Consider the following 23,259-nt stretch of genomic DNA (forward strand, 5'->3'; position numbering starts at 1 on the left):
CGCTGCCGCCGGAACCACCAAAAGCATCATACATGATTGTAGTCGAGCCGTCCAGTCGTCGTTATCCGCTACGGATGGTGCTACTCTCGCAAGAGGTGAGAGAGATCGAAGCAGTCAGGCATATCCATCTCAGCTCTCCAATCACCAATCACTTTGAGTAGGAGACGAGCAGCAGGTGCATTGATCGGCTAGTAGTATCTTGATCCAAAAGTGTGAGTGTACTCAACTTGTTTGATGTGCTGCTCCTAGACCATCTTTGACTGACTGTGCAATCTCACCACTCTGCAACTCTTATCAGCAGGGGACGTGAGGATGAACGCGGCCATCAGTGCGGCAGTGTGGGTGGTAGGCAAGGCGCTGGCCCCAGTTTCGGATGGATTGCTGGAGAGCTGGGCGTCCAGTGACAGTCTCGGCCCCAACATCAGCGCCCTCAAGAGGCAGCTGCTGCGCGCGCAGGGGATACTCTACACCGCGCACGACAGAGAGTACACCACCAACCCTGCCCTCAAGGAGCTGCTGCACATGTTGCGGCAGCTGGCGGACGGGGCCGACGACGTGCTTGATGAGCTGGACTACTTCCGCATCCAGGACAAGCTCGACAATACCTACAATGCCGCCGATAGCCATCCCAAGGGTTGCATCCACAACCTTGGTCTCAATGTGCGGCACACTGCTAGAGCCATTGCTAATAAATTCAAGCTCTGCTCTAAGGCACCACCAGAAGATGGCACTATGCAAACATACAAATTGAAGTTTAACCATGTGGAAATGTCTAAACGGATGGCACACATTGTACAACAGCTGGATCCCATATGTGCCAAGGTGAAGGAAATCCTTGATCTAGAGCTCCGCAAATCTACCAAAGTTAGCATTATTGGAAACAGACCCAAAACCACCCCAGCAATAATAGAGCCAGAGTTATTTGGGAGGGACGCAGAGAAAAAGGACATTGTAGATGGCATTACCGTTGGAAAATATTGTGCCGATGGACTCACAGTTCTCCAAATTGTTGGCCCAGGGGGTATTGGGAAGACGACTTTCACACAACATGTCTATCAAGAAGTGAAGAGCTCTTTTGATGTTATGATTTGGGTCTGCATATCTCTGAATTTTGATGCAAATAGGTTGGCACGAGAGATTGTGAAAAACATCCCTAAGGTTAATGGTGAAACGGAAAATGCTATCGATGAAGAGCTTATTGAGCAAAGAATAAAACATAAGAGGTTCTTGCTGGTCTTGGATGATGTCCGGACATATCACGACGATGAGTGGAAAAAACTATTAGCTCCCTTCAAAAAAGGAGACGCAAGAGGTAATATAATTATTGTCACTACTCGAATTTCAGAAACAACAACAGCGGGAAAAATAGCTGATCATTCTATAAACCTGGATCGCTTAGGACCTGAAGATTTTATGCATTTATTTGAAGCATATGTATTTGGTCACCAACAGTCATGGAAAGACCATCCTGAATTGCTTAATGTTGGAAGGGAAATAGTGGTCCATTTGAAGGGGTTCCCTCTTGCAGCAAATACTGTAGGTAGATTACTAAGAAACCAGCTTACATTGGGCCACTGGACAAGAGTTCTGGAAAGCAAAGAATGGGAGTTACAAAGCAGCGAATATGACATTATGCCAGCACTGAAGCTTAGCTATGATTATCTGCCTTTCCATCTACAACAGTGTTTTTTCTATTGTGCTTTGTTTCCCGAAGATTATGAGTTTTGCAACGAAGAGTTGGTTCACTTATGGATAGGGCTCAATATTTTAGATTCATGTGATCGAAGGAGAAGACTTGAAGATGTTGGGCTATGCTATTTAAATGACTTGGTTAATCTTGGTTTTCTCAAGGAGAACATGAAAAAAGATGGCAGTCCTTATTATGTTGTGCATGACCTACTACATGAGTTGGCAGTGAAGGTTTCATCATCAGACTGTCTTAGCATATCTAGTTCTAATGTGAGATATGTACAATCTTCTCCATCTATACGTCACTTGTCTATCATTATAGATGCGAGAGATGTCAATGATAGAATGACCTTTGAGGATTTTAAGAGGGACTTGAGTACATTACCTGAAAAGTTGACAGTTGAAAATCTACAAACTGTGATGTTGTTCGGAAGATTCCATGGAAGCTTTGCAAAGACTTTTGGTGATTTATTTGCAGAAGCAAAAGCCCTTCGTGTTATTCTTTTATCTGAGGCATATTGTAGTTACATTTTGGAGGATGTGTTCCGCAGCCTTCCAAGATTTATCCATCTTCGCTACCTAAGGATAACTACAGGAACTAAGGGGAAATTAAGTTTGAACAGCAACATCTCAAGATTTTATCACCTGAGGGTCCTGGATGTTCAAGAATGCAATGTCCACCTTGGTCTTCTCAAAGCAATGAGCAACCTTGTAAAACTGCGCCATTTTCTTGTCCAAGACGGTGGTTTTGAACTAGGGCAGATAGGACAATTGGTAGAACTTGTTGGGTTACTGAGAGTCCATAACATTGAGAATGTTGAACGAAAGGAAGAAGTGAGTGCAGCAAAATTGATACAAAAAATCCACTTAAAGAAGCTAATATTAGAGTGGGGTATTTATGGACAGAATAAGGATTTTGTGCAAGAACAAGTTCTTGAAAGTCTTAAACCTCATAGCAATCTGCACATTAAAGGGCATAGAGGTGCTAATTGTCCGTCGTGGCTAGGTGGGAACCTCTCAGTAATGAATTTGGAATCTCTTTCCCTGCATGATGTAGGTTGGAATATTCTTCCACCTCTAGGGGAGTTGTGGTCAGTTAGTGAACTTGGTGAAGAGTATCAAAGTTCCATCTCAAGTCAAAGATTTCAAAATCTTAAAAGGCTAGAATTAGTTAAGATACCAAGGTTGAGAAAATGGGTTGAAAATAGCACTTGCCATTTCTTATCTCAACTAGAAGTTCTCATTGTTAAAGATTGTTCTGAACTCGTGGAGCTGCCATTTTCACGCCGTCAATCAGAGCAAGAAGCAAATATGACTTGGTTTCCTAGATTACGGGTTCTTGATATTGTAGACTGCCCAAAACTGTTGTCACTACCTCTTGTCCCTTGGACTACTGCTGCATCCTCTGCCATGATAAAGCGGGTAGGATCTAGTTTGGAATGGCTGGAGTACTCAGAAAATTACAGGTCAAAATTAAGCTTGGGGGTTACGGGGAAGGATGGGCAAGATGGCATGTTCTGGAATATGTTTGTATTCGGTAATCTAGCTGGTCTAAAAGAGCTGAAGATTAAGAATTGTCCCCCTCTGCCATTGTATCACCTCCAGAAGTTAACATCTCTGAAGTCCCTTGAAATAGATTATTCGAGTAATAGCAATGTCTTGTTGACAACTGACAATGAGAGTGATATCATATACAAGTTACCAATTGAACAACTCAGGGTTATGTCTTGTGGTGCCCGTGAGAAAGAATTGACGCAGTTGCTCTCTCATTTTCAAGATCTCAGCAAGTTGGAAATAATTGGTTGTGAAAAGGTAACAAGAGTTGGTGTGATGCAGCAACAGCAGATGACAAGACGAGAGGAGGGAATTAGTGATCGAGAAGGTGGAGTTTTGCTCTCATCTCCCCATCTGCAAGAATTGGTGATCGATAATTGCCCAGAGCTGAGCCTACTCGCGAGTTCACTCCAAGGCCTCCGGTCCCTCCACTCACTAGTGATCATGAATTGCCCAGAGCTGAGCCTACTCGCCAGTTCTCTCCAAGGCCTATGCTCCCTCCGGTCATTTGGCATACATGGTTTCCCCAAGTCCTTCTCCTCTTACTTGTCCTCCCCTTCATGCATACGGCCTCTCCTCGCGCATGGCTGCCTCACAGAATTATTCATCTTTCACACCCACAAATTTCCCCCCTTTTTCGAGCCCTCGCGGATGCATGACAAAGAGCCCAGATCTTGCAAACTTCAGAAGCTATTCACAGATCACTTCACAAGCTTCCTTAATGTGCCCATCTACAGCCTCCTCTCCTCGTCCATCACCAGCTTACTCGTTTCTGACATTGGTAAGGTGAAGCGCTTTTCTAAGGAGCAAGAGGATGCCCTTCAGATCCTCACCTCCATCCAAAACCTCGAGTTCAATAAGTGCACCAAGCTACAGTGCCTCCCAGCAGGGCTACATAGACTTTCCAGCCTCAAGATGTTACGGATTGCATGTTGTCATGCCTTGCAATCGCTGCCCAAAGACGGCCTCCCAACTTCTCTGCAAGTTTTACAAATCGATTACTGCCCTGCTTTCAAATTGCTGCCCAATGACAGCCTCCCAAGTTCTCTGCAATGTTTAAGCATTGGCAGATGTGATTTCTTGGAATCGCTGCCCAAGGATAGCCTCCCAAGTTCACTGCAGGAATTATGGATCAGGAATTGTGATGCCCTGAAATTTCTGCCCAAGGATGGCCTCCCATGTTCGCTGAAAACATTAGACATCTCTAGCTGCCCTGCTCTGGAATTGCTACCCAAGGATGGCTTGCCATGTTCTCTGGAAAAATTGAAGATCTATGATTGTCCTGCTCTGAATTCATTGCCCAGTGATGGCCTCCCGGATTCCCTGCTAGTGTTAGATGTCCGTAGTTGCAAAAGCGAGGAGCTAAAGAGGCAGTGCCGCAAGTTTAAAGGAACCATTCCAATCGTGATGGATTAATCCAAGGTAGCAAACACTTGCTTGCTTGTAGCCGCCCACCATTTTTCCTTGATTTTCCTAACCTCGAAATAAGTCAAAGCAATTGTTCTCTTTTTGTTTGGTTGGTCACAGTTGCTGTCATTTCACCTGAATAAACCACTCACTGTGATCTGATGTGCAGGGATCGTCGTCTTCCTTTTGTGCATTCTGCTACAAGTTGGGCATTATCTGCGTAGTGGGAACAGCACCGTATGGCTGCATCAGGAAATGCTACCATGTCACCATGAACCAGCTAAACTGTTCTTCACTGAATTCTGGTACCCACCTTGTTTGCGAAACGAGGAGATTCAGCAAGGCTGCCTCAGTGTTTCCCCATTGATAATTACTGTTGAAATATATTGCCCACCTCTATCCATCGCATCTAGCAAAACCCATCCATTACCAGCCATGTCGTCCTCCAGCGCCGTCCAGGCCTCCCTTGGGCAGGTCGCAGAGAAACTCACCCGCACCAACTACATCCTGTGGCATGCGCAGGTGACACCACAGCTGAGAGGGGCTGGCCTCTTCGGCTACGCCGACGGCTCCATGCCAGAACCTGTCAAGATCCTCGTCACGAAGGACAAATACGGGAAAGAAGAGCAAACACCGAACCCGCTCCATCCGATCTGGTTCAGAGAAGGGCAGCAGGTACTTGGATACTTGCTCAATACTCTCACCAAAGAAGTCCTCGTGCAGGTTACCTCCATCGCCACGCCGCACGAGCTCTGGGCGGCTCTCGCCCACATGTTCTCATCACAGTCCCGAGCCCGCATCAACAACATCCGGGTTGCTCTCTCCACGGCGCAGAAGGGGACGCAATCTGTTGCGGCCTACTTCGCCCAGATGAGAGCACTTGCCGATGAGCTTGCAGCCGCCGGAAAGCCCATCGATGACGATGAGCTTGTCTCCTACATCACCGCCGGCCTCGACATGGAGTACCAACCCCTCGTCTCCGCCAACGACGCGCGCACCGACACCATCAGCATCGACGACCTCTACGCTCAGATGAGCAACTTTGATCAGCGCCTCGCTCTCTACAACAACAACTCGGGCGGGGGCTTCAAGTCATCTGCTAACGCGGTCTCTCGCGGCGGCGGTCGCGGCGGTGGCGGTTCACGCTACCATGGACCTCCGCGCGGCAAGGGCAAGCCGTCATCTGGTGGAAACAGCAGCGGCAGCAACTCCGCTCGTGGTGGCGGCAGCGGCGGCGAGCGGCCCTCCAGCAACAACAATAGGGGCCGCCGTGGTGGTAGGCCTCGCGCCAACCCTGATGCGCCGCAATGCCAAATCTACGGCAAGCTAGGCCACACCGCCCGGGACTGCTGGTATCGCTATGAAGATGACGGCGAATCCTCACAAGATGAGAAGGTTGTAGGCGCTGCTGATGGCTCCTACGGCATCGACACGAACTGGTATGTGGACAGTGGTGCAACTGACCACATCACGAGCGAGCTGGAAAAGGTGACTGTTTGTGAGAAGTACCATGGGCAAGACCAAGTTCACACTGCCAACGGAGAAGGTATGAGTATTAGCCACGTTGGTCATTCAGTGCTTAAAACCCCCCATAAAATATTCGTCTAAGAAAAATTTTGCATGTCCCTAGTGCTTCCAAAAATCTCTTTTCAGTTCATCGCATTGCCATTGACAACCATGTATTCCTTGAGTTTCATCCGTTTTTCTTTTTGATCAAGGATCAGGTCACGAAGAAAACTCTGTATCGAGGTAGATGCGTTCGAGGGCTGTACCCGTTGATTCCGGAGCTTAGGAGATTGAATAAACAAGCCTATGGTGTCACCAAAGTCTCTTCAACACGGTGGCATGATAGATTAGGGCATGCATCTTTTTCTTTAGTTGAACATTTGCTTAGAAAGAATAAGCTCCCGTTTGTTGGTGAGCGAGATCGTGAAACAATTTGTGATTCATGTCAGTGTGCTAAAAGTCATCAATTACCCTATCTTGTGTCTACAAGCATCTCCACCAAACCTCTTGAGCTTATTTTTTCCGATGTTTGGGGTCCTGCCCCTAAATCAGTTGGCAGACACACTTATTACGTAAGTTTTATCGATGACTATAGCAAGTACACATGGATCTATCTCATCAAAAAGAAATCTGATGTTTTTCAAGTGTTTCACAACTTTCAAGCACTAGTAGAAAGAAAGTTTGATTGCAAAATCCTAGCTCTCCAATCCGATTGGGGAGGGGAGTACCGCAACCTCAACTCCTTTTTTCAGAAAATTGGCATATCACACCACGTGTCATGCCCCCATGCTCACCAGCAAAATGGATCAGCTGAGCGCAAGCACAGACATATAGTTGAAGTCGGCCTTGCCTTACTTGCTGCTGCCTCTATGCCTTTGAAATTCTGGGATGAGGCTTTTCTCACCGCAGTCCACCTCATAAACATGTCGCCAAGTAGAGTCATCAATAATGAATCTCCAGTAGAACGTCTCCTTCATACAAAACCAGATTACACATCTCTACGAGTATTTGGGTGTGCGTGTTGGCCGAATCTTCGGCCATATAACAACCGCAAACTCATGTTTCGATCAAAACAGTGTGTTTTCTTGGGCTATAGTCCACAACATAAGGGTGTAAAGTGTCTTGATGTATCCACTGGACGTGTCTATATTTCCCGTGATGTTGTGTTTGATGAGACTGTTTTCCCTTTTGCACAACTTCATCCAAACGCCGGAGCCCTTCTTCAAAAGGAGATTCTTCTTCTACCTTCACATCTTACCGGTCGTGACAATGGGGATGTTTTGGACACTGATGATCAATTGTTGACTAATCCTCTTACTAATGATGGTCTTGAGTCTTGTGATGCAACAGAAAAAAATTATGCAGAAAATGGTGAAGAACTCAGCCCAAATCATCATTTTATGCTTCCTGGACAAAACAGCAGCAGCATCGAAGCGGATCTCCCTCGGGATCCAGGCGCATCCCCCTCGGGATCGCTCCTGTGCCAGTCTGCCGTCCTGTCCCCCGCGGGATCCGCGCCCTCCGCGCCAGGCCGATCCTCCTCGAGCCCTGCGTCGCCACACGCCACCAGCGGCTCGGTTGACCGCCCGGTGGCCGCTCCGCACCAACCAACCAGCGCCACGCGGCGCCAACTCCAGCCGCCCGCGCCTGGTCCCGCGCCCGGCCCCGTGTCTAGCCCCGCACCTGGTCGGTTTGGCCCCGACACGCGCTGCTACGCGCGGCGCCCATCCCGTCTGGATACGGGCACTGACTCCGGTGTGGATCATGCTGCAGTCCCCGTCCCACCGGCTGCGCCCCCTGCTGGATCGGGATCCTCTGCGGCGACTTCTTCCTCAGCTCCACGTGCGCTGGCCACAGAAGATCCGATCTGCATGTCCTCGCCCGGCGAGTCTGCAGCCGCTCCTGGTGTTGGATCTTCTGCGGATCCTCCTTCACCGCCTCGCACTAGGCTTCAGAGGGGAGTAACTCAACCCAAAAATTACAGATCTTTAGCAAAGTTTGGACTTGCTTGTGTTTCACATGAACCAGATATCCCACACTCTGTTGCAGAAGCTCTAGGCGATCCAAAGTGGCAGAAGGCTATGGAGGATGAATACATGGCGCTCCACAAAAATAAAACTTGGCACTTAGTTCCAGCACGTCAAGGCAAAGGTAAAAATGTTATAGATTGTAAATGGGTCTTCAGAATTAAAAAGAAGTCTGATGGCACCATAGATCGTTATAAGGCTAGACTAGTTGCAAAAGGCTTTAAACAAAGATACGGTCTAGACTATGAGGATACTTTTAGTCCTATAGTAAAGGCTGCTACTATTCGTCTCATTTTGTCTATTGCCGTATCCAGAGGATGGAGCCTACGCCAGCTAGATGTTCAGAACGCGTTTCTTCATGGTGTTCTGGAAGAGGAAGTGTTCATGAAACAACCTCCTGGGTTTGAAAACAGACAAAAACCCCTCCACATATGCAAGCTTGACAAGGCTCTATATGGATTAAAACAAGCTCCTAGAGCATGGTATTCTCGGTTGAGTTCAAAGCTTCAAGGACTTGGGTTTGCTCCGTCCAAGTCTGACACCTCACTGTTTATTTTCAACAAGTCAAATACATCTATATTTGTACTCATATAGGTTGATGATATTATTGTCACAAGCTCATCTGATGAAGCCATTCCAGCACTGCTCAAGGATTTGAACTCTGAGTTTGCTCTCAAGGATCTAGGAGCCTTGCACTACTTCCTTGGCATTGAAGTGAAAAGAAGTGGAGATGAGCTTCACTTGTCTCAAGAGAAATATGCCATTGATCTTGTAGCAAGAGCAGGGTTGCAAGGTTGCAAGGCAGCTCCAACACCTCTATCCAGCTCTGAGAAACTATCCTTAACAGAAGGAAAACTCTTGAATCAAGAGGACAGCACCAGGTACAGAAGTATGGTTGGTGCACTGCAATATTTAACTCTGACTAGGCCTGATATTTCTTTTGCTGTGAATAAAGTATGTCAGTTTCTTCATGCACCCACCACAGTACATTTGACAGCTGCAAAACGCATACTTAGATATATCAAGGACACTTCCAGTGTTGGACTCACCTTCACCAAGTCACCATCAACACTTGTAAGTGCCTTTTCTGACTCTGATTGGGCAGGTTGTCTTGATGATAGACGCTCAACAGGTGGTTTTGCAGTGTTCTTTGGTCCAAATTTAATCTCATGGTGTGCTAAGAAACAAGCTACTGTGTCTAGATCCAGCACAGAAGCAGAATACAAAGCATTAGCAAATGCTACTACTGAAATTATCTGGGTTCAGTCATTACTGAAAGAGCTTGGGATACATAGTAAACAGGCTCCATGCTTATGGTGTGACAATCTGGGTGCCACCTATCTTTCTGCTAACCCAATATTTCATGCAAGAACAAAACATATCGAAATAGATTTTCACTTTGTCAGAGAAAGAGTTGCAGAAAAAAAAGCTGGATATTCGGTTCATTCGGTCTCAAGATCAAGTTGCAGATGGCTTCACTAAAGCTTTGCCTACGAGAGGTTTTGAAGAATTTAAGCGCAATATTCAGGCTCAAAGGGGCGCACCACTTGTCGGTTCGGTTGAGATAAGTCTAGGTCTGGTTGGTTAGAATATATGGTTGTAATCTTCTCATGTATATCTTATCTCTACTTTCCTTGTACCTCAAGATGTAATCTCAACAACCTTGTATGCTTATCCAGGGATATGCCCCTGCCTATATTAACACGAAACCATCGCCTCGAGAGAGGTACAACGTTCTCCGCTGTTTTACATCAGTTCGGACTTTTGGATGAGTTGGCTGGAGCATGAATTCAATATGGTATCCGAGCCAAGAGGTCTTGAGTTCAAGACCCTGCCAACGCAGTATTAAATAAAAACGATTCTGCGGCCTACATCGATCCCACGTCTAAGGACTAAAATAACCTAGACGTGAGGGGGAGTGTTGAAATATATTGCCCACCTTCCTCCATCAGTTCGGACTTTTGGATGAGTTGGCTGGAGCATGAATTCAATAATTACCATGAAGACCAATTTGTAAGCTAGCCCAGCCTTGATCTCTAATGCGTAATTTGTAATCAGAAAGCCATTTATGTGACTTGAACTAATGATTATGTATTGTCTTTGCCAATGGTCCAACAGGTCGATGCTTCTTTTGTGAGGCCGCTGGCAGCAGAGTTGTGCATCCGTCTTCCGGAGAATACTTCATGCGCGACTTTATATTCTGGATAATATAAAGTGCTGCATCTTCTCTTCACCGTGCTTGTGCTGTAGTAACTGCCATTCTCTTGTTCGCTTGGTTGAAGGAGGCTCGCAAATAGTTTCAGGAACTTTCGATGGTTTAAATACCAAGTTAAAAGCAGGGAGTAATGTTGAGAAGTCGTGGTGATTTACTTGAAATTGTTTCTAACCGTGGCAAGCAAGGACTATTGTTCTTTGTCCACTATGAAGTTACAGCCTTATAAGGCAGATATGTCTTGCTGCAGTTTTCTGAAGGAATGATAGATTGCCTAAGCATTTGTAGAAAGAGAATGTAGCAGATACATGAGTGGTAGTCTTGAAGGTACTGTCACCCAGTGCCATTATCATCCCAAGATAGTCATAAGATCAGATAAATGTTATCTTGTCCACATACAACCAGTTTAGGATGGATTTGATTAAAATTATTTTCTTATTGCACGTGGTCACAAAATATTCTGCATGCTGATTTCCTCGCTGCTTGGTAACATTTTTCTATAAATCGTATCCAAACATACCCTTTTTTTTAGTTGATATCCAAACATACCTGCAAACATGAACAATCTGTAACTGTGAGTTAGTGTGGCGTTATTTTTCTCATGTACCAACCTATAATTTTTAGAACGCTACAAAATTTCCATTGACCGAAAAACAAGTCCATTTCACATGAAGCACGCAACGAATCCCACAAACCACCAGAACATATATTCAAAATTATCATCTCCTAGACATTAGTTTTTAAATATGTGCCATGAAAAACTGAAATGTTCAATCGTTCGACAACAAAGATGTACATCCATGAAAACTTAAAACTTCAGAGCAAAACTACTTTGCAAGACAAAGAAAAGAAAATAGGAAAAACAGCTATAAATAGAATACGAACAAGGTACTAGTAGAAATTGTTCTTTTGCAAAATTTGGTTTGTTTGTGTCATCAGCAACAATTAGCCTTCGACAGTTTAATCTATAAGAGAACTTTGAATTTCACATCACCTGACAAAATGGGCGAACACCCAACAACTCAATCGTAACACAAATGATTACTCTAAGCTCTGGGGCTCCAAGGATAAAAGTCATTCCAGCCACAAGATAGCTCCAGCAACAGAAACTAAATCCAATAGTTCATTAGGCTAGCTACCACAGCAAATCAGATCACATTTCAACAAAGAGAATAAACCGACAACTACGCTAGGCTGCAAATAAGTCATGGCAGTTCAACGACAGAAACTAAATCGACAAGCACACTAGGTTGCAATAACAAGTCAGATAGTAGTTTAATAATAAAGACTAAACTGAAACCTACACTAGGCTGCAACAACAGTCAACTCTGGGATGTTGATATTTTCCATCTGCTGTTGAGGTAAAGGCGTGAGGCGCTATCTCCTGCACTGCACAGTAGTCAACTCTGGGATTAAGAATCGAAGCAACAAGTAACAAACTGTAACAAGTAAAGTTTCCCCCTATCAAACAGTACATTAAGATTATCGCCCAAAAAGAGAACTGTACATTGAAAATTTGTTCAAGTAGTACTTACAGCCTGCTGCTCCTAGACGGACAGGACTGGTCCTTCGGGCAGAATTGGGACTTCGGGTGGTATTGGGTTTCCGTTCAGCACATAGGAAACACTACCCAATACACTACATGAAAGAAAATAAATAAAGATGTAAACACATGTTGCTGCCAAATTTATTGGAACCAAGAGTAGAATTAAATTATACGACTAAAACTAAATATAGAGTGCTTATTATGTACTTGAAACAATTAAAGGCATGGCTATAGTGACCCATTTGAATGTCAGTATTGTGGGTAAGTGGAGCAACACATTGTAACACTATATTCATGTGTCACTAGTAGAAAAAGGGTCAAACGTGAAGCACATTAGTGCCGGTTTGTATTTGAGGCGGTACTAATGGTACCATTAGTGCCGGTTCGAACGGATTTGCATTAATGCCGGTTCGTGTTGAACCTTTAGTACCGGTTCGTGTTGAACCTTTAGTACCGGTTCGTGGCATGAACCGGTACTAAAGGGGTGGTGGCAGGCTGGCGTCAGGCCGGGGCCCCACGATCACCTTTAGTACCGGTTCATGGCACGAACCGGTACTAAAGGGGTCTGACCTATAGTACCGGTTGGAGACACAAACTCTCCCCCCCCCCCCAATGGATCGTCTTTTCAGTTTTAAAAAAAATAAAAGAAAATAATGGAAATGTCAAAAAAATAAAAGAAAATAAGTTTCTCATGTGATATGTGGTCTAGTTGTTGGGAAAATTTGCAAATGTTAATTTTGACTTTATTTGCAAAATCTCTCTGAAATTTGTAAAAATGGGCATAACTTTTGCATACTAACTCGGATGAAAAAGTTTTTTATATGAAAAATCATCTACTCGAAAAGTTACATCCAAATTTTCAAAATCCTCAAAAACCTAATAGAAAAAAAGTTACGGGGCTTTTAAGATCTAGAGTGGAAAAAATTGAAAAATATTCAAACAGTGGGCAAACTGTGGTCAAACAATGGTCAAACTAATTATTCTAGAATATTAGTGTTACTAAATAATTATTTTAGTTATTTCAATTTTGGTCAAATCTGGTCAAACTGTGGTCAAACTGTGGTCAAACAATGGTCAAACTAATTATTCAAGAAATATTAGTGTTACTAAATAATTATTGTTTTTTAAAACAATAGTTTCAAACTCAAACAGTGAAATGTGTCACTTCATGCTCAAGAAAAATTCCTAAAGGTTAATAGGATTAACATCTTACTATTGTCAGGAAAACAACAAGTGCAAACTCGGAAACGAAGGAGAATAGAACCTGAAAGTTAAGCGTGCTCGGGCTGGAGTAGTGAGAGGGACGGTCGGGAAGTTAGATGATTTGGAATGAGTGATCCACACTTGAGCAGTTAAGAGAGGTGATTAGAGACTAAATCATCAAATAATTCAGAAAAATTAAAAATAAAAAAAAATTAAAATTTTTTTCCAAAATTTTCTAAAAAAAACACCAACCGGTACTAAAGGTCCCCCGTACCAGGGCGCGAGCTCACGCCACGTGGTGGCACTTTAGCGCCGGTTCGTGTCGAACAGGTACTAAAGGGGGGGGGCCTTTAGTGCCGAAACTTTAGTGCCGGTTCAAATTAAAAATAAAAAAATAAAATTTTTTTCCAAAATTTTCAAAAAAAAAATCTAAAAAAAAACCTTTAGTACCGGTTGGTAACACCAACCGGTACTAAAGGTCCCCCGTACCAGGGCGCGAGCTCACGCCACGTGGTGGCACTTTAGCGTCGGTTCGTGTCGAACGGGTACTAAAGGGGGGGGCCTTTAGTGCCGAAACTTTAGTGCCGGTTCAAATTAAAAATAAAAAAAATTAAATTTTTTTCCAAAATTTTCAAAAAAAAAATTCTAAAAATAAACCTTTAGTACCGGTTGGTAACACCAACCGATATTAAAGGTCCCCCGTACCAGGGCGCGAGCTCACGCCACGTGGTGGCACTTTAGCGTCGGTTCGTGCCGAACCGGTACTAAAGGGGGGGGGGCCTTTAGTGCCGAAACTTTAGTGCCGGTTCCATAACCGGCACTAAAGGCCCTTACAAACCGGTACTAATGGTCCGTTTTCTACTAGTGTGTATAAATGGTGCATCACATTGTACCTGCTGATCTCTGCTTCACTCAACACAGCTAACTGTAGGAACTTCACAGACAATGCGTCCATGTTTTGATAAGATATCCCAACAAGATGACCACTTTGGTTGAATATAGGTGATCCGAAACGACCAAATGAATGAAAAGGAATATCATGCACCCAGTTTCCCAATGGGCTTTCTCCTCCACTGCTCCTCACAATAAAGAAAAATTGACAAAAGAACATTAGAGCTATAATTCTTTTCTAGAAAAGGAGCACCATGCCCCCAATTTCATATCTCATGAAACTGATAAGCAGCACATAATAGTTCACATCAAAGGGGACACACTACCCTCGGGTTTCTGCTCAACGCAACCTTCCAGCTATCCTAACAAAAAAAAAACACTAGAACTTCAAACATACTCGAAGCGAACGAAATTAACCAAACACATCATCGCGACCATCTACAGATTATCAATAACCAAAGAGTTGCAGCTATATAGAGCCAAGAAGACATTAGAGCTATCTAATCTAGTAACCAAAATGCAACATGTTAATATACTCTTCTTTATCCAAATCAATCTATTCATTACGTTTATTCTGCAGAATAATATGGTGATAGCCTTCTAAAGTAACTTTAAGATTCGTGTGAACTTTCAAGGGGGTGTATACTGAAGCAAAACTTTAAAGCTTACATGACGTTTCCTGGACAATACATTGTTGGCGTGAAGAAATCCTCTTGCGGAAATAGAAAACCATACACTTCCTCCTCTCGCCGAACAGGACCAGTCTCAAATGTCACCGGTTGCAGATAACCATTTGGTTGCACCTGAAGAACCAACACACAGAAGCCAAGTACGAAAAACTGCATCGATGGAGCCACAGGCACAGCATCGTATCCCCCAGAAGTCGGCAGATTCACCACGAAAGGGCAGTTCTCCTGTCGGAAGAATGTGCGATCCGCGAGCACGACGCAGGATCCGTCGTCCTTGATGGAGACAATGGTGCCAGGGAGGACGACAGTCAGTATCTTCCCCTTGTTGTCAGGATTCGGCCACTTGAAGGAGATCCGGACGATGGACTTGCGCACAAATCCACGCTGAACCAAACAAACGTAGATAGATATAGATCCACACCATGAATCAGAGGGGCCAAAACATATGGGGAATCTCCATGAAGACGGTCACTGACCTGATCCATCTAGCAAGAACGAAAGAAGGTCGGACGCCGGCGAGGAGGGAAAAGGCGGGCGTTTTCAGTGGGATCTGGAGAGCGAGCAAGCGAGTAAGTGTTGCGAGCGCAAGGGGAATCGAGGGAGACTGAAAGGGGAGGGAAAATCTACTCACCGTCGTTGGCCGGTTTGGGGGCGCCGAATGGGACCGGACGAGGGGGACGCGTCGGTGGGAGGTACAGTCGGTTGAAGCGGCGACGGCGGTGGAGGAACCCTAGACGGTCGCCCCTTCGCGCGCTCTCTCAGTGGTGCGGAAAGGTGACGGGAGTGGGACTAGCCTCTCATGCTCGTAAGCAAGGTTTTAATGGCGGTTTTCTCGACTTGGCGGCAAAACTAAATTACTCAGAGCAGAGCAGAGCTACAGTGATTCAGTTCAGGTGGTGTTCTGCCTCTGTTATGAAGAATGTGCACAGTCCAATTGATATTGCATTATTGGAATGTTCATTGTCTTGTTTTAACCCATGTATATATATCATACTCCCTCCGTTTTAAAATAGATGACTCAACTTTGTATACTAACTTTAGTATAAAGTTGGGTCATCTTTTTTGAAACGGAAGGAGTATATGGGAGTTATTTACCCAAAATCATCACGCTTGGGACTAGGGCAACAACTTAGTGCCAGATTTGAACCAGGGCACAGAAAAACCATTAAAACTGCGCCTAATACGTAACGCGGAGCACCGATGCTGGAATTTGATCGTCAAAATAGCAAAACTGACAGATGGGTCTTGCCTGTCAGGCCGATGTGGCAAAGACCAAGCACACAAAAATACTTTGACCGGCTGAAGTGGCAGATGAGATGCAGGCCCCGCCTGTGATTAACTACATGGTCATCTTCAATCATTCCATCTATATTCCTATGGAGCATTTGCGTCCAGAGCTTGTGAGCGGCCATGCCCTTGCGATCTGAGAGGTCCATGGCCATGGCAGCCGAGCCCTTGCTCAAGCTAGGCGCAGCCTAGCTCAACGTCCAAATCCTCCTCTCCATTTTCCCTTCGTCTAGAGCCCGCTCCCATCCTCCAACCCCTTCCCCGCTGCCGTCGGAGACCAAGCCGTCGACGCCGCTGCACACCAGCGTGGCCACCGTCGTAGTTTCGCCGAGACACAATGTCCCAGAGCTTTGCCTCTTCACGCTGGCCATCCTTGATGACGAACAAGAGCTGAGACGCCGCACAACGACCGAATCGACCGCGTCTTCAACCTTGAGCCGCCGGCTCTCGTCGGTGAATTCACCACCTTCAGAGCACCTCTGAGCTCGCTAGCCTGCTCAACTGAATCGCCATGAGTCCCTTTCCTTTTAACCCTTCCTACCGTAGTCGCTTTCGCTCTGTAACTAATTCCTCCTCCATGCCTGAGAGCTTCGGCCACCGTACATCTCCGCCACCGTCAGTTGAGCACAAGTTGATCATGCCTGAGCACGGTACTGAGATCCTGGAGCTCCTGTGAGGCCATCTAGAGGCTTAGCTTGCTCACTTGCAAGCTGTAACTCGGCCCTCGCGCTAGCCCAAGCTTCGCCACCGCCCAGCTCACCGTCGTCAATGCTACTGGCCACCCTAGCACCTTACCGCCGGTGCGGCCGCAGCCGGCGGGCCCTTCCCACGTCTCCTCCCTTTCCTCTCGAAGGCCATCTCCCTTCAACATGCCCGTAAGCTTGCCTCTGCTCCGGACCAGCCGCCGCAGGGCGGAGTAAGAGAGGAGGAAGAAGAAGATAAAAGGAGTAAGACGCTGAGTGGCTGACTGGTGGGTCCCCCATCCACCTCAGCAGGATCAAACATTGACTTGCATTAGTCTTTGCCACGTCGGCCCGACAAGCAGGACCCACCTATTGGTTTTGCTGTTTTCGCGACCAAAATTTAGCATCAATGCTCCGCGTTACGCATTAGGCGCAGTTTCGGTAGTTTTTTGTGCCCTAGTTCAAATCTGGTACTAAGTTATTACCCTAGCCCCAAATATGGTGATTTTGGGTAAATAACTCCATATATAGATAATGATCATTGTCTACCGGAGACACATGAACCGACGAGGACATGGGCTCTGCCGCAACCACAACACACACACACACCACAATCAATCAATATGCATGCACAACTCAAAATGAAGACATAAGGAAAACGAGAGAGCAACTAGTTGGCGAGCGCTTCTTGGGATGGGCTGAGAGCACGCCACTTGGCGTTCTCTCATTTTTTTAAATGCTTGGATCAACATTTTGAAATACATGATCAATTTTTTTCACACGCATTATAAATTTTTTGTATACATTTTTCATATACATGAGAAACATTTTCTCTATGTACATTTAACATGTTTCATATGCTTGGTTAATGTTGTTTAGAAAATGTTGTATGTAAATTTTATTTTATAATATTTGGAAGGATAAACCAAAGTAAAAAAATGAAGGATAAGCTCAAGCCATCAACACCCGCATCGAGCTCACTAACCTAAAAAAAGGTAACATGACCATGGCTGAATATCTTGGCAGGATCAAAAGTCTCATCGATGAAGTCGCGTGCACTGCCGCGGCTCTCTCCGATTCGGAAATCGTCTCCAAGATCCTCGCTGGTTTGGACATGGAGTACAATCCAGTCGTTTCCGCACTTGCTGCTCGTGTGGAACCCATCACCGTCCAGGAGTTGTACAGCCAGCTACTCAGCTTCGACGCGCGCCTCACCCTTCTTCATGGCGGCGACCTACTGCAGTCCTCGGCCAACTCTGTTGCTCGTGGTCACGGCCGTGGGCGTGGTCACTAGGGGCAGAACCGTGGCGGCGGTCGCGAACGCGGCGCTCCTCAGGGCGATGGCGCTCGCTCTGGTGGGGGCGATGGCTACAACAATGGGGGCGGCTACAACAACTCCAACAGCAGCGGCAGCGGCTTCAACTCCAACAATAGCCGCCGTCCTGCCGCCCCACGTCCTCATCCCCGATGCCAGCTCTGCAAGAAATCCGGCCATGAGGTCATGGATTGCTGGCACCGCTATGATGAGAATTTTGTCCCTGACGCTCGCCATGTTGCTGCTGCCATGCGCGAACAAGAAGGAGAAGGCGTCTGGTACGTTGACTCTGGCGCCACCGATCATGTCACCAATGAACTAGAGCAACTTGCTCTTCGTGAGAGGTACCATGGCGCTGATCAGATCCATACTGCAAGTGGAGGAGGTATGGACATTTGCCACATTGGTCAAGCTTCAATTAATTCCCCTAACCTTAAACGTGATCTCATTCTTAAGGATGTCCTTCATGTCCCACAAGCTGATAAAAATATTGCATCCATGTCTCGTCTAGCCACTGATAATAATGTTTTCTTTGAAACTCACCCTCGTTATTTTTTCATCAAGGATCAGGCAACGAGGGAACTTCTCCATAACAGTAGATGCATTGGGGGTCTCTACCCCATCACATCCGGAGCACTTAGTCGCCGGCGTCGTCAAGTCTACTCTGTCATCAAACCCTCTCTGGAAAGGTGGCATCAACGATTAGGACATCCATCTTTAGTTATAGTGAAACAAGTAGTTAATAAAGACAAACTCCCTTTGTCACAAAGTTCCATTAGTGAGTCTATTTGTGAAGCTTGTCAGTGTGCCAAGAGTCACCAGCTTCCGTATCCCAAGTCTTATAGTGTTTCTCATGCTCCTTTAGAGCTTATTTTAGTGATGTATGGGGCCATGCCCGAGATTCTTTTGGAAGAAAAAAATATTATGTGAGTTTCATTGATGACTACAAAAAGTTTCCTTGGATTTGTTTACTCAAGTATAAATCTGAAGCTTTTCCTATCTTTCAAGAATTCCAGAAACTTGTTGAAAGACAATTTGATAGGAAAATTCTGTCAGTCCAAAGTGACTGGGGAGGGGAGTATGAAAAACTCAACTCTTTCTTCAGGAGCATTGGCATTGCTCATCATGTGTCATGTCCTCACGCACATCAACAGAATGGCTTTGCTGAGTGCAAACACCGCCACATAGTCGAAGTTGGCCTCTCCCTTCTAGCTCATGCTTCCATGCCTCTCAAATATTGGGATGAAGCATTTATTGCCGCCACTTATCTTATCAATAGGCTTCCTAGCAAAGTCATTGGCAACTCTACTCCATTAGAGCGCTTGTACCATCAAAAACCTGATTACAACTATCTTAGAATTTTTGGGTGTGCATGCTATCCCAATTTGCGTCCATACAACCACCATAAGCTTGAGTTCCGGTCCACTCAGTGTGTTTTTCTAGGATATAGCAATCTCCATAAAGGGTATAAATGCCTTGAAGTTTCTACCGGACGCATCTATATTTCTCGTGATGTTGTTTTTGATGAGACACTCTTTCCTTTTGCCAAACTTCATCCTAATGCGGGAGCCTTACTTCGTGCTGAAAGCACTCTTATCTGATTCTGATGCACCTTCTGATCACGGGGGAGAATTAACTGGACTTGATCATGTGCAAAAATCCACAAGAAATTCTGATTCTGTTGCAATTTCTACTAATCCAAACTGTGATTTCATGTGTGAGGAAACAAACAAGGGCGGCGCGGAACACAATGAAGATCTGGCTGACGACACGCGATCCCAGGCGGATCCATGCGCTCAGCCTGCCACTGTCAGGGCGCGATCCCAGGGCGATCCGCTCGTGGGCCTGGACTCACGTGGGCAGGCGGCCGACCGTGCAGCCAGGGTGGAGCCCGCTGGTCCTGACGCGTCGCCTCGTGCCAGGTCTCCGCGCATCGAGCCACCCGCCAACCCATGTGCGGGAAGGGGCGAGTCCCCTGTCGCCGCGTCACTGCGGGCCTCCTCAGCGGCCGACCACGGGCGCGTGCCTGGCCCCACAGTGGCCAGCCGCGGCTGCGCGCCTGGATTCCTGATCGGCAAGGCATCAGATTCCCCCTTGGATCAGGAGCCGACAGATTTGCTCCCTATCTTGGATAGAGAACCGGCTGGATCTTCTGTGGCCGATACAGCTTCACCAGGATCGCGTGTTCCATCATCCACAACGGCTGTTCCTGTGCCTTCTACAACTTCCCTTCGGCAAACAAGGTCCCGGTCAGGTATTTTCAAAGAAAAACAGTACAATGATGGTACTATAAGGTATGACAAAGTTAAACGAGCTTTTCTTACCACTACAGGTGAACCAATTCACTTGCATGATGCCCTTGCTAATAAGGATTGGAAGGAAGCTATGGACAATGAATATGATGCACTTATGAAAAATAAAACTTGGCACTTGGTACCACCAAAACATGGAGACAATGTTATTGATTGTAAGTGGGTATACAAGATAAAAAGAAAGTCTGATGGAAGCATAGACAGGTATAAGGCTCGATTAGTTGCCAAAGGGTTGTTTAAGCAAAGGTTTGGAATTGATTATGAAGATACCTTTAGCCCTGTTGTTAAGTCTGCCACTATTCGACTTGTTCTGTCTATTGCTATTTCCAGAGGTTGGAGTTTAAGACAGCTAGATGTTCAGAACGCGTTTCTTCATGGTGTTCTTGAGGAAGAAGTGTTCATGAGGCAACCACCAGGCTATGTGGATCACAGCACACCACAGTATGTCTGTAAGTTGGATAAAGCATTATATGGCTTGAAACAAGCACCGAGAGCTTGGTATTCCAGACTGAGCATGCAGTTGCAACACCTTGGGTTCATACCATCCAAGGCAGATACCTCATTGTTCTTCTTTAGAAAAGGCAATGTTACTATTTTTGTGCTTTTTTATGTTGATGATATAATTGTTGCTAGTTCAAGTGCAGAAGCTACTACTTGCTTGCTTAAGGATTTAAAGTTGGAGTTTGCCCGCAAAGACTTGGGTGACCTTCATTATTTTCTTGGAATAGAAGTGAAGAAAATTAAAGATGGCATACTTCTTTCACAGGAAAAATATACCACTGATATTCTCAGAAGAATGGGTTTGGAAAATTGCAAGCCGGTTAGTACACCAATTTCTACCTCAGAAATGCTTACAACAGAAAGTAGAGAAGCTCTTGCACCAGTTGATGCAACAAATTATAAGAGTGTTGTAGGTGCTTTGCAATATTTAACCTTACTCGTCCTGATATTTCCTACTCAGTAAACAAGGTATGTCAATATTTGCATGCACCTAGAACTACTCATTGGCTGCAGTTAAGAGAATTCTAAGGTATCTTATGTACTCAGAAGGTCTTGTACTTCAAATTACCAAGTCCTCCTCTCTTTTTGTAACTGCTTATTCAGATGTAGACTGGGCAGGATGTGCTGATGATAGAAGATCTACAGATGGTTTTGCTGTTTTTCTGGGAACAAATCTTGTGTCATGAGCGCAAGAAAACAGGCCACTGTCTCAAGATCAAGTACAGAGGCCGAATATAAAGCCTTGGCTAATGCTACAGCTGAAGTAATGTGGATTCAGACACTTCTTTATGACTTGGCATTAAAGCACCTCAGGCTGCGAGACTATGGTGTGATAATATTGGTGCAACCTATCTCTCAGCCAATCCGGTTTTTCATGCAAGAACAAAACACATTGAGGTTGACTTTCATTTTGTCAGAGAAAGAGTGGCTCGGAAGTTGCTTGAAATTAAGTTCATTCCTACAGGAGATCAGCTTGCAGATGGGTTTACAAAACCGCTTACTTTGAGAGGATTGGAAAAGTTTACATACAATCTCAACCTTGGCAAAGCTCATTGAGGTTCAGATTGAGGGGGAGTGCTAGAATTGATGTATAGGGATAGGACTTGTGTTTAAACTTGTACTACATCTCTATCTCTTCTTCTCTCTCCCGTAGCTCTCCTCTCCATATCTTCTGTAACAATCGTTACGATCGATCTCTCCACAACTTGTACGCCAAGGCTTATGCCATATATATATACAGATGTGGCCCGAGATAAAGGGTTCAACGCTTTCCAACCTATTTTACAGACATCTCCTGTGTTGGATGCTGCTAATCCTGATGAGTCGCCACTTTGTTTCCTGAAAAGGGCAAAAGACTTGCGCATTGATTGTTCTTGGGGAGATGCTTGTTTTGAATCAGCACGTGCACTTAGAGCATCACCTTTTGGGCACCGGTGATTAAATTTTCTCCCACTCGTCACACCAAAGGCTTAGTTTTCGCCCGATTTAGCCAAAAATTAGATCCGGCGCTCCCGGGCCAAACCCAGCCTGCCGGGGGGCACTTGGGGGAGGAGAGAGATGGCTTTGCATGTATTTTTGCCCACAGTCAGCCTCTCACTCCCTCTCTTCACCCTTTTTCTCCGGGCCACACCCACGTGCACTTTCCATTTTCCTTCCCCTCCCCACCAAGTCACATGTCGCGCGTCTGTCTCCCCGCTCGCCGCGCGCCTGCCTCGCCACTCCCTGCCTACTCGCCGCATCCCCGCCTGTGCCTAGCTGCACTCGCCGTCAAGGCCTAGCTGCACTCTCCGTCCAAGATGCAGCTGGCCACAACCGGAGTCGCCGGCAACCTCGAGATCCTCCCCTAGACCGCCGCCGAGTGGAGCATGGCCTCCTCGGGTGGCGACAGCGCGTCCTACGACCTGATGGACCGCATGCCAAGAAGAACCAGGAAGACGGCGACAAGCAGCCGCTGTACTCTGCATCGACGCGCATGTCGTGCGGACCCGAGCCTACGCCCACCTCGGCTTCATCTTCTTTGACCTGCAAGAAGTGCCCAAGCGGTCGCCCGCAGGCTTGGGCGGCTCAAACAGGGCCTGCCGGTGGAGGACGGTGACACGGGGGCGTTCGATGCGAGGGTGGCGACCGCGGAGGAGGCGTTGCAGCTGCGGCAGAGGGGCATGTCGTATTTTGGCGGCACGCCAACTGTAGATGACGTGCTCGCGTGGCGGAGGTCAAGCTCGGCGAGCTCGAGCTCGCGTGGCGGAGGTCGAGCTCGGCGTCCACTGGGGCGGGAGGGGTGGCCTGGGGTCGTCGCCGGCGAGCTCGAGCTCGTGTGGCCGGCAGTGCCCACAACGTATGACATGCACAATAAAAACAAAAAAACAAGAAAAGAGACAACCTATTGGGGGGGGGGGGGGGGGGGGGAAAAATTCACCCCCCCCGCCAAAAAAAATGC

At 46.2% G+C, this 23,259-nt stretch overlaps 1 protein-coding gene, 1 long non-coding RNA gene, 1 other non-coding gene and 1 pseudogene across 4 annotated transcripts; 3 read left to right on the forward strand and 1 right to left on the reverse strand.

Annotated features, from left to right (window-relative positions):
• The first annotated feature begins 312 nt into the window (after window positions 1-312).
• Window positions 313-4,659, forward strand: LOC125506662 (disease resistance protein RGA2-like). Its single transcript, XM_048671426.1, has one exon. It carries the CDS (start codon window positions 313-315, stop codon window positions 4,657-4,659), a length of 4,347 nt encoding a protein of 1,448 aa, XP_048527383.1.
• Window positions 4,660-5,559: 900 nt separating this feature from the next.
• LOC125511821 lies at window positions 5,560-5,698 on the forward strand (annotated as a pseudogene).
• A 6,028-nt stretch (window positions 5,699-11,726) lies between these two features.
• Window positions 11,727-14,857, reverse strand: LOC125555480. Of its 2 annotated transcripts, none has more exons than XR_007304722.1 (3): window positions 14,705-14,857; window positions 14,038-14,217; window positions 11,727-11,784 (listed from the first exon to the last, which is right to left on the reverse strand). It is a non-coding gene; the product is annotated as an uncharacterized LOC125555480 (long non-coding RNA). The 2 variants fall into 2 exon arrangements; XR_007304721.1 differs by lacking the exon at window positions 11,727-11,784 and adding an exon at window positions 11,972-12,033.
• Window positions 14,858-17,763: 2,906 nt separating this feature from the next.
• Window positions 17,764-17,898, forward strand: LOC125511842. The gene has a single exon (XR_007285127.1). It is a non-coding gene; the product is annotated as a small nucleolar RNA Z247 (small nucleolar RNA).
• Window positions 17,899-23,259: the final 5,361 nt, after the last annotated feature.

This window comes from Triticum urartu, chromosome 5 (assembly GCF_003073215.2).
Source record: "Triticum urartu cultivar G1812 chromosome 5, Tu2.1, whole genome shotgun sequence".
Classification (NCBI taxonomy): domain Eukaryota; kingdom Viridiplantae; phylum Streptophyta; class Magnoliopsida; order Poales; family Poaceae; genus Triticum; species Triticum urartu.

Excerpts from the sequence above, each read along its gene's own strand:
- LOC125506662 (XM_048671426.1), top strand. The coding sequence starts at position 313 with ATGAACGCGGCCATCAGTGCGGCAGTGTGGGTGGTAGGCAAGGCGCTG.